The 11,674-nt window shown below is 31.5% G+C and overlaps 1 protein-coding gene across 1 annotated transcript; it reads left to right on the top strand.

The window, feature by feature from the left end:
- The first annotated feature begins 1,029 nt into the window (after window positions 1-1,029).
- Window positions 1,030-7,529, top strand: LOC111894446 (33 kDa ribonucleoprotein, chloroplastic). The gene is made up of 8 exons (XM_052770811.1): window positions 1,030-1,045; window positions 1,134-1,144; window positions 5,226-5,303; window positions 6,414-6,525; window positions 6,616-6,737; window positions 6,818-6,918; window positions 7,001-7,310; window positions 7,398-7,529. Exons 1-8 carry the CDS (start codon window positions 1,030-1,032, stop codon window positions 7,527-7,529), a joined length of 882 nt encoding a protein of 293 aa, XP_052626771.1.
- The last annotated feature ends 4,145 nt before the right edge of the window (window positions 7,530-11,674 follow it).

Raw genomic sequence — 11,674 nt, 5'->3', positions numbered from 1 at the left:
ACACTTATAGAGTTTATGATATTGAGATCTTGGGACATGTTTTGTTATGTTATAGTGGACACATTATGTTTTTATGATTATCGTGTGAATGAAAGTATGTTTTTAAAAATGAATAAATTGTTTTGAAAAATTACGTCGTTTCAATTAGTCCCTGTGGTTTGTAAAAAATTGTGGATGGAGTTCAAAAACTTTTTAACTTGCACCGTTAGTCCAAAAACTAAAAGCTTTTGTGGTTTTAGTCCCTAAAAAATTTAAAATTACTTAGAATGATGATTTTGCCCTTTTAATTTGTTTTTTTTCTTCCTTTTTTTTATGTATTCTAATAATTCAGTAATTGAAAAAAAAACAAAAAGAAAATATTTTCCACCCTTCCCACCCCATACACCGATAACACCCACCTCCCTTAAGAAATGGAGATGGTCTAGAGAAGGCTACTCTGATTCACATACATACATGGATGAACTTCATCAATGAAGTTTTGGAAAAATCTAATATAGATTCAACACACATACGAGTATACACATACCTTTCGTACTCTCTCTCTCTCTCTCTCTCTCTTGACAAACACACACACACACAAACTCTAATAAACCAGATCAAGAACACTTTATTGTTTATTTAATCGTCAGATGAATTGTGAGATAAACCGTGCGATTTTGGATACTGATTGGATTCCAACGAAGTCGGCGCCGTAAAACACACTCACGAAGTCAGAAACTCACACTTCCGAAGAAAAAAAATGTATGCTTCCCCTTTTAGAAACACATCAATCTCTCCACTATTCAATTATGTCATCTAATTCTGTGTTTTGGAAGGTAATAGGTCCAAATCCAGATCAAGAGAGATGCAGAACATATGGTGTGTTTTACTAACACCCAATAGGCTAAAATTATCAATCCCTAGTCTCCACCAAATCAATGAATTACCCATCACCCAATTCTCATCCCTTTTTCCTTTATCCAAAGTTATCATCATCAAGACCTCCTGTAATGCTCTTTCATCTCAATATGGTTTTTTTTTTGGAAAAAAATGGAGCAAGAGCACAGTAAATTAGTTAAGGGTGAAGTAACATTTCAATATCTAGTTTTTTTTTTTTTTTTTTTTTTTTTTTTTTTTTTTTTTTTTAAATTTAGTGTGTGACTGTGTTTGTGTTTTATTCTCTGATTCTATAACACTGGGGTGAAGTAATAAACAATAACGGAGGAAAGAAAATAAGGATGGTAAAACGATGATGGAGGAAAGAAATGTTATCGATGATGATATATTTACCAAGTGAAAACCAAATTGAGTATATTTACTAAGTTAAAACAACATATTTTATAAGTTTAGTACCCAATATATATATATATATATATATATATATATATATATATATATATATATATATATAGGTTCAGGTTCATTTGAGACCATTCTAATTTTGTGAGACCGTGAGACCAAATCTAAAAATAATTTTAAAATGCAAAATAAATGGAAAAATCCAAAAATTCTTTTTTTAAATGTTATTTTCGGAACTTTAATTAACTAAAAAAATATAAAAAAAAATAAAAAAAAATCCGTTTTTTTTTTTGAAAAATACGTGAAATATTCTAAATAGAATATTTCACTGACATATTCTAAAAAATAATTTTAAAATGCAAAATAAATGGAAAAATCTAAAAATTCTTTTTTTAAATATTATTTTCGGAACTTGAATTAACTAAAAAAAATTTAAAAAAATTAAAAAAAATTAAAAAAAATTCTATTTTTTTTGAAAAATACGTGAAATATTCTAAATAGAATATTACACTGTACATATTCTAAAAATAATTTTAAAATGCAAAATAAATGGAAAAATCAAAAAATTCTTTTTTTAAATATTATTTTCGGAACATTAATTAACTAAAAAAAAATAAAAAAAAAATAAAAAAAATAAAAAATAAATAAACAAATGCGTCTCACGGTCTCACAAAATATAAGTGGTCTCAAATGAACCTAACCCTATATATATATATATATATATATATATATATATATATATATATATATATATATATATATATATATATATATATATATATATATATATATATATATATATATATATATATCATTTCGATCAATTAGTTTGTAATAACATTTTGGGTTAACGTCCTTTTTTCTCCGGCCAATATTTCGGATTTATAGGTGAACATATTTTGGACTTACATTTTTTTAAGGATATTGTATGATAGTGAAGAGCTTTAGTATACATGGATATGTGTCCGTTTCGTTTATATATTATTATATGATGTTCAAAAAACCTTAGTGTTACGTTAGTACTTTTTTAGAATAAATAATTTGTTTAAACTAGAATTTGGTGGTATTTTTTTTTGGTGTTATTAATATTAGTATCAACAACAATAAATTCAAGCAAACCATAGGAAATTTATTCCAGAACACTCCAAAATGTGAAAAACTAGTCTGAAATATATAAAACACTCTGGATGATTGTGACCCACGCGTAGACCTGCAGACCCAACCCATATATGAAATTAAGGCTAAAATGATGCCTCCCGCACCGACCCAATACTTGATAGAGGGAATCGCTCGTTGTCTAACTCGACCTTGACTTAGTCAAGTACCTTTCTACATGAAACCTATTTTTCGATTATTCTCCAATTTTGAACCCTCAATTTCATCATACAAACCCTGATTGACATGTTTCTATTTTTTGTATTGTGTTATTTGTAGCAATGTCTACGTAATAATTGAAATTTAGATATCAAAAAATCATAATTTTTAAGTTCCAAATTAGCTTACTTAATGTTTCTTAAATTTTTACAAAAATCACAAAACTCTTAGATATGCTTCATGAACACTTCCCATTCTTCCTAACATACTTAATTAACATTAAGAATTACTTGCATTACTTGAAAAATATATAATTCCTCAAAATTTGGCTATTAAACTCTATTTATTTTCCTTTTCAGTTCATACTGATTGAGTCTATAGTAAATTTCAATCATTTATAACTTTTACATATAAACTCTAAATGAGTTGATTCTTTTTTCAATTTATTCTCCTTAATATTGTCTACATGTAAGGCTAAAGAACCAACAAATTTATGAGGTATTTAATCATTTACATGGATCCGAACATGGGTATTTCTCATTAGTTATTCCTATACTAGTAAAAAAATTACCAAGTCTTTTACAATATTTTTATTTAACTTTAGATCCATAACTCCCTTATATGAACTTATATTGAGTTTGATTCTTGTTATGAATTCTTCGGTTTCTTGGATATATCTCAAAATTAAGAAATCACAATTTTTATGCATTTAGTTTCAAGTTTCATAGCCTCAAACATAGGGGTTTGCAAACTTTAGATTCCAAATGAGTAACATGTCATTTTTTTTGAAAAATAACTTTTTCATTTTAGCTCCAAGTGACTTGGTTCATTTTGAACTACCTTCCTTGTTGTCACAATTACACATTAGAACCTTAAACTCGTCATTTTGATACTTCTAAGCTCAATTTCCATAGTCTCAAAGTAGAGTGCTTATTAAATTATGAATTTCTACATTATAGTAACTTCCATACCTGCAATTGGATATTTTACATGATATACACTCTAGATGCAAATATTTCATTAACAAATTTTTATATAACAATGATAACCAATTTCCCTTACATGTCTATAAGAAATCAATCTTCCATTATTTTCCAAAGTTTATTCTCATTTGATACTTCAAAAACTTCCATTTTCTTCTTATATTATCTATAAGTTTATACTTACAATTTGATACACCTTAACATCCTAAGTACTTAAAGCTTAGGATGTTACATCAAATAAACACCTATATGAGATTTTATCACTCTAAAAAACTAAAATCTTGGCTTTAATATCACACTTTCATCTAGAAAGGTTTGATCTTTTTTATGTGTATAGTCCTTAGGATCTTGAGTCATTTGAATGATAGTGTATACCCATTATGTTTCAAAATAAGTAACAAAGAATAGTTATCCCTAATTATAATTTAGGTAAAAACTTGTCTACAATTATAAAACTGAAGAGTGTTTGAATTAATGTTTGAATCAATCGCATATATCAAAGCAATAAAGAACACAAAGATCTAATTAAGATCTATTTAGCTCCACTTAAATCTGGAAATAGTACAGAGGTTTTGAGTATAATGAGTAATTAAAGAATGTTTGTTCGTCTAGACCTAAGTACTTACCCTATTTATAGGGTACGTCAGACATAAAAAAAATACTAGGACTCAACTATAAAGACACGAGAGTACATAACTCTCGTTATTTAAAGACACGAGACCTAAGGGTATAGCTTTCGAATACTCACTACAACTTTCAACTCTACAAGCCCCCCTTAGTGAGTATAGTCGAAACTTTAAGCTATAATCTTCATTGTCTGTAACAACTCCTTTCTAATCTCCATGTACCAAAGAATATTTTTTTTGAATATCTGCTTTGTCTTCGTTGTCATTCTTGTAACAACCGATTATTTCAGGTTAATAAAAGTCAAAGCAGTCAACAAAAGTCAAAGCAGTCAATAAAAGTCAAACACGTCAAATTATGAGTCAAATAATTAAATTTTTTAATATTTAATAATTAAAATTCATTTGGCTTGGATGATTTTGGATTTGGGAATCAAATCCTAGGTGTGGACCGAAATCACATTTTGGTCATTTCATTTGAGAACCAAGAACTCCTATGTGACCGAAAACACCTCCACCTAAATCAGCTTGCGAGACCCCACTCTTCAGACCAAAAACAGTTCTCGGTGGGGACTTTAGACCGAAATCAACATGGTTTTCGGTTGCTTTTTGGACTGAAATCATGGTTCTCGGTTGAATGGATATGCCGAAATCACAAACTTTAGGCGGTGGTACACATTCCAATTAGATAATTTCATTCCCCAATGTACCTATCAAATCAATTTCTTTTCCATATATATAATCAACCAAAAACACAAGCTCATTTCTCTCATTTTCACTTGCAAAGCTATGCAAATTCTCTCAAAAACCATAAGAACCCCTTCACATCTTCACATCTTCAAGGATCATTTCCAGTGCACCTCCAGAACATCAAGAACATCTTCAAGTTTTTTTCCTAGGAAATCAAATTCTTCAAGATTACATCTTAAGGATTATAGTGAGTATTCTTACATAAACTAGTATTATAAAAACACTTTAATTATTATTTCACTAATTTACACACAATATCATGTGTTAATATAATTAGGATACGGTTATTTTCACGTGTTCTAACGCGAAGAACATCGCCACCCTTTTCGTATCTGGCCAAGAACACACACTCGAGGTAAGTTTATACCCCAACGTTTTCACGATTTTTCATTGTTTTAGGGGGGAATACAAGTAAAACACAAGAAATCTTGTGTTATTATCTAAACTATTTCAGATTATTTCAATTGTCTTTTCTTACAATATATATATATATATATATATATATATATATATATATATATATATATATATATATATATATATCCTAATAAATAAAGATATTTTTTCCATATGTCATATTCTTATTCATTTTGTCACATGTCATATTCTTATTCATTTTGCCACATATAATTTTATGGTAATTTTAAATTAATTTTTATTCCACATGTCATTTTATGTTTTTTCTATTTTATTAAATTCCACATATTATTTAAATCTAATAATAAATGCATATCAATTTCATTAATGGACTTTCCTTCTAATTTCAAAATTACTAAATTAAAGTTTCATTAATTTCCTTTGTTTATTTATCTAAATTATTTGTTTAAATTGAAAAGACAAAAAAAAACACTTTAATTTTTATAATTCAATATTTTTCTTATAAATTCAAACTTCTCAAATATTTTGAATTTTAGATTTAAATTTTCTTCTAAATGAACCCATGTAATACATGGGTCTCACACCTAATGTGTGTGTGTATATGTATATATATATATATATATATATATATATATATATATATATATATATATATATATATATATATATATATAATTAAGATTCTACAAGCTTAGAATTGGTGATTTCGTTTTCTCTCATGTTCCTTGTTTGGTTGTGGGCTTATGATAGAATCATTTATTCAACTGTCTTTTCAATCTTAATTATATATGCATTATATATATATATATATATATATATATATATATATATATATATATATATATAGAGAGAGAGAGAGAGAGAGAGAGAGATAGGTTCATGTGTTTTAACTAAGTATTGTATTATTGTATGCATAATTATGGAGCAATCAAAATTTAATAGAAAAAACAATAATTAAATAAATCAATAAGGGTAACTAGGTAATTTGAGAAATAACTTCCGCAAATACTCCCTATAATTTTGCTAGTTAAGTTGATTTTAACCTACTCCCCCTTTTCTTTACGACTGATCTGATCAATCATTGTAGGATCAATTTTCATCACCGGTTGAAGACTCCTTCACGCCGACCATCCAATCGGCTACACCGGCGACAACGACGTTGCCAACTTATTCAGTTCTCAACGTGTTGTCGGACCCAAGTAATCAGAAACACCTTCATTGCTTCTTGACCAACTCGAAGGAGTAAGGTGAAGAATGAAGGCGAAATCGAGGGGCATCGGTGGTGGCAGATCAATCACAAAGAGGTTGGGGAAAAGCTGGGAGGCTTTACATCAGAAACTTGCCATATGCGATTACTTCTGCAGAATTGTCCCAAATATTCGTAGAAGCTGGCGATGTAATTTCCGTGGAGGTAATGTGTGTGACTGTTGGAATTTTTGTATAATTTTGGGTATTTCCGGTTTTTCGTAACCCTAATTTCCATTCGATCAGATTGTTTATGATAGCGTAACAGACAGGAGCAGGGGATTCACATTTATTACAATGGCAAGTGTTCAAGAACCTAAAGAAGCCATTAGAATGTTTAACGGATCTATAAGCATTCTCTTCCATTCTTACAAACGAGATTGAATTTAGAAACATGATTGCGACTACTAATTTTGATAATATTTTTTAGCAAATCAGTGGACGAACAGTGAAGGTAAACTTCCCGGAGGTGCCAAGAGGAGGTGAACGGGAAGTGATGGGCCCAAATATTAGAAGCAGTAACAGAGATTTTATCGGAATCCCTCACAAGATCTATGCAGATAACCTTAGCTGGATCATAACTTCTAAGAAGCTCAAAGATACTTTCGATGAACAACCTGGTTTTTTGAGCGCAATGGTGATCTACGAGAAACAATCAGGGAAATCTCAAGGTTTTGGGTTTGTCACTTTTAGCTCTCCCGAGGCTGCAGAATATGCACTTAACGCTATGAATGGACTGGTAAAAGCTTCAAAACTCTCATTATTTGTGCATCTTTCTTCTTCTATAATCTTTGTTTTATTCATTTCTGGTCTTTTTGATGAATAGGAGGTTGAGGGTCGGCCTTTGCGATTGAACTTGGCAGAAGGAAAAAGAGATGTGTCTCACTCAACAAGAACAGGAAGAAGTTCTGAGATCAATGTCGATGGGAGTGAGATCCTTTCAAGTATTAGCTCCTAATTAGGTGGAAAAAAATGTAGTTAAAAGCTTTCAAATATTTGGTTGTTTGGTAGTTCGATTTAGGTCAGTGCACTTTTAACTACAGATAATCTATTGTTTCACCATCCTCATATTCAACTAGGGCATTGCAATTACTTTAACTTTTATTGGAATTGGAGTTTTATGTGAGAATTGGGAAATAAGGACTAGTTCTACATGGTTCCTGTAATTATTTATATGTTGGAATTAGTCATTTTCCTCGCATTAGTTATGATGTGAACTAAGAGTTCCCTTATAAGTGAATCTTGAATTCAGAATGCATACCGTAACTGAATCTTGGAATTAGTCATTTGCCTCGCATTGTTTTTTAGTTTGGATATTTTTCCAATAGAATGCATACCATAACTGAATCTTGAATTCCAATTTTATCAGAATGGAAGCACGAATTCCAATTCTATTGGAATGGAATATGAATATTTTCTCACTGATTTATGCATTAGATTTGTTTCCACAGAACCAATTGATGCTTGAAGAATGCACCATGAAAGTGAAAGCGATTCTTAGTAACATTATTTTTTAGAATGTATAAGTGTCTTTGTTATATTTTGATGTTTTTTCCCGACTTCAAAGTTTTTTTTAGTTTTATTCTTTAACAATAAATGTAATTCTTAGCAGTTGTTACCCGTATTCAATAAAAATTAATATAATTTTTGTTTTAATTCTTCAATTGCTGGTTTGAGAATTTGTTATTCTACAAGAAAAATATGTTCCAGAATATTTTTATTATTTTATGGTTCAAGAATTTTTTTTTATTTTTGAATATATTCAAACATATTCTGTCAGAATGTCCGAATTAAAAACCTTATAATTCGCAAAATCAGATTTTTAAAATTAACAGAATCCATGATCCCTAAAATATGCAAACTTCCTTTATTTAATTCATGTTAATTGACTAAAATACCCTTCTAGTTAAATTAGATGTTATTTTTCGATTGTTTTTAATTCAATAATATGTATTAATCACTTTCTTAAAATAAGTAAAATGATTGGCCCATATTTATGCATATAATAACACAATAATTAGTTTGAATAGAATAACCTAAGCATATATATATATATATATATATATATATATATATATATATATATATATATATATATAAGTATAAACATTATTTCAACACATTAAACAAGAAGAATTTTTTCGCAACTTATTTTATTATCGTTTGTACAAAAATGTTAAATTTCACAAAATATCTTTATCTCAGATTTACGATTATAAACATTCAAAGTTGTTAAAAATACAAAGGTTTTCATTTTAATAGAACATACACTTTAAACTATAATAGGTATAGTTTATGGAGCATACATATCATTTTACTAGTTAGGGATACGATACAAAAATAATTTTATAAAAGTATAATTATTTACACTACGATTACACTAAGGAAGGAGACATACATACAATTTATTCATTACAAAATGGTTTTTCATTATTCTACATGTAACCGTCAATATAACTTTGTGAGACACACTTCAAGTACTTATCTAAGTGCCAACGAAAGTCCTGAATTATAACCTAAGTCTCCTGGAGGGAGAGCGTGACACTTGTGTATAGATGTATATGAGCCTGAAAATCCCGAACGTCTGAATTGGTGATTAGATCGAAATGGCAAGAACCCGCAGTGGAGCGGGGAACGCGAATGAAAACAGGAATTAACCAGCAATGATTGAGCAAATACCTGTTGTAGTAGTCACTCCTGAGCGAATCACGATGGACGGAGTGCAAGCATTGATCCAGATGATGTTGGATCATCAAATGGAGGAAACAAGGCATTTACTTCAACAAAATCGAGAGGAACTTACGATGCCTATTGAACAGCCCGATCTGAATGACGGGCAGGCTGAGGAAGGGTACGACAGCAGGACTGTTGGTCAACCTAATCCACCGGTGATTAGGAGGAACAATCAAGATGATGGATTCGAGAGGAATGGATGCAAGTACAAAGATTTTCTAACTTTCAAGCCATTGAATTTCACTAGGAAGGAAGATTCGATCGGAGTCATGGATTGGATCTTGGAAATGGAATTAGCCTTCATGACATGTGGTTGCAAAGGCAAGCTACAAACCACATATGCAATGCGTCAGTTTAGGGGTGGAGTTGTTCGCTGGGGGAACACCTTGGGAAAGATCATGAGCCCCAATGAGCCACTGCAACTGACATGGGTAGATTTTTTTAGTGCAATTCAGGCGCAGGTACTACTCATCCCAAAACATGCTCGACCTAGAGAACCAATTCCTGACTCTGAAGAAAGGAAGCATGTCCATCGATGAATACACCAACAACTTCACAGAGAAAATCGAGGTTGCCTTGCGTCTTGTCCCATACGATCTGACAAAAATCGACAAGTACGCAAAGGGACTTCCTTGGGATTATGCGGTGCCAATACGTCAGGCACCTACTCTAGAGGTAGCTATCTGGGCTGCCAAGTCTGTTGAGGATATGATCAAGGGAAGAGCGGCCAGCAAGGTTGAAGTTGGAGAGAAGAGGAAGTTTGAAGGATCTTCAAGGTCCAACAAAGAGAGCAAATCTCTGAAGTCTGGAGGAGAAAGAGGAAATGAGGCAAGATGATGCGAGAAGTACAAGAAGAAGCACTTCAGAAGATGCGATGGAGAAGTAACGTGTTATAAGTGTAGTCGGACCGGTCACTATTCTAGAGATTGTACATTCAACAACAAGAAGTGCTACGAATGTGGAAATGATGGGCATATTTCGAAGAACTGTCCAAAGAAAAATGAAGTAGCAAGACCAAATGCACCGCCAAAGCCAAGGGCATTCCACATGATCCTCGATGAAGCAGATAACAAAGTGAGGAACCAAGGATAAGGACGTCATATCCAAAGATCAAGATATGAAGTAGCCACGCAGATAGTATTAGGAAGTGTACCCTATTAGAGGCATAGTATAGGGTAAACTTGAACACCTATGTAATAGTTTCAAGAAATAATATAAACCCTCATTTTGTTATCTGATGTGTCAAGTTGTTATGTGATTTTCTTGAATGGTTAATTGGAAAACTGCGAGACATTACTTAGGACGAGTATGAGTAGGTGTGAATGGTAGTAGAGGCCTATACTACGGGAAGCACAGGACTCACACTTGGATAAGGGAAAGTCACAAGGTTACCAAGAAGCTAGTAATTGATTTCATTTTATTCGAGTATGTCGTTACCATTGTTTCGGTAATGACTAAGAAGATGCTTCTTATTCCGACCCTAGTGGTCATATCAAATTGAGTCCGACTACGATGAGTATGTTATGTGGTTCAGGGAACCAAGTTCGATGTAGCGTCTGACTTAAACAAGAAGATTGAAATGAAAGTTAACCAAGGCGATCAATAGAAGTATCGTGATGATTGTTAAAGAAGCTTGTAGCTAGAGATGTAAGTTTTAAGATGTGATTATATCACATTAGAACAAGAAGGAAGATATAGTTTGTTCTGGAATTTGACTCTAAGAGACCTGAGTCTAAGTGTTGCAACATACGATGATAGGTCATTAGGATATGACACATCGATCCATTGTAGTGATAAAAGAACTTATCTTAAGTTTGTTAAGAAGAAGAAGGAGTCTCCACTAAGGATCAATATTGTGACTTGTAGGTCATAATTTGGAGTCTAAAGTAAGGTAGTGAGCAGGTGCAAGATCGAGCACCACCTACAATCAGGGAGTCCAAGAGTTAGATACTCGTTCGAAGCGACATAGAAGTTAAGGTTATTACCTAGGATGAAGAGATAATGTATGGAGTCATTATACAACCCTGTTTCGTTGATGATTCCAGGATGTAATCATCCTAAGGGGGAGATAATTGTAACACTCGCAGATCCGAGCTAATCAATTTAGAGACAATGAGCATACAAAAAACGAGTTTTTGATGGAAGACTATTTAGAAGGAATAATGTTAACCAAGGTGTAGATTATGTCTCAAGGGTTCTGTACATATAAAGAACGATGAAATCCGAGTTATAACGAAGAAGTTATGACTTGTCGAAGTTTCGCGACGGAACCGACACGACACCGGGAAGCATAAATAGTGAATTTACGATAGAGTGATATTCAGCCTTAGCAATCTAAACGAAAGTCGTAGAATACGTTAAACCGAGAGC

Source organism: Lactuca sativa, chromosome 4, assembly GCF_002870075.4.
Source record: "Lactuca sativa cultivar Salinas chromosome 4, Lsat_Salinas_v11, whole genome shotgun sequence".
Taxonomy (NCBI): Eukaryota; Viridiplantae; Streptophyta; class Magnoliopsida; order Asterales; family Asteraceae; genus Lactuca; species Lactuca sativa.
This window is presented reverse-complemented; position numbering and strand designations above follow the sequence as displayed.

Coding starts and splice junctions, on each gene's coding strand:
- LOC111894446 (XM_052770811.1), top strand. Junction 6,919..7,000: donor ATTAGAATGTTTAACGGATC/TATAAGCATTCT, acceptor TAATATTTTTTA/GCAAATCAGTGGACGAACAG. Junction 7,311..7,397: donor TTAACGCTATGAATGGACTG/GTAAAAGCTTCA, acceptor TTTGATGAATAG/GAGGTTGAGGGTCGGCCTTT.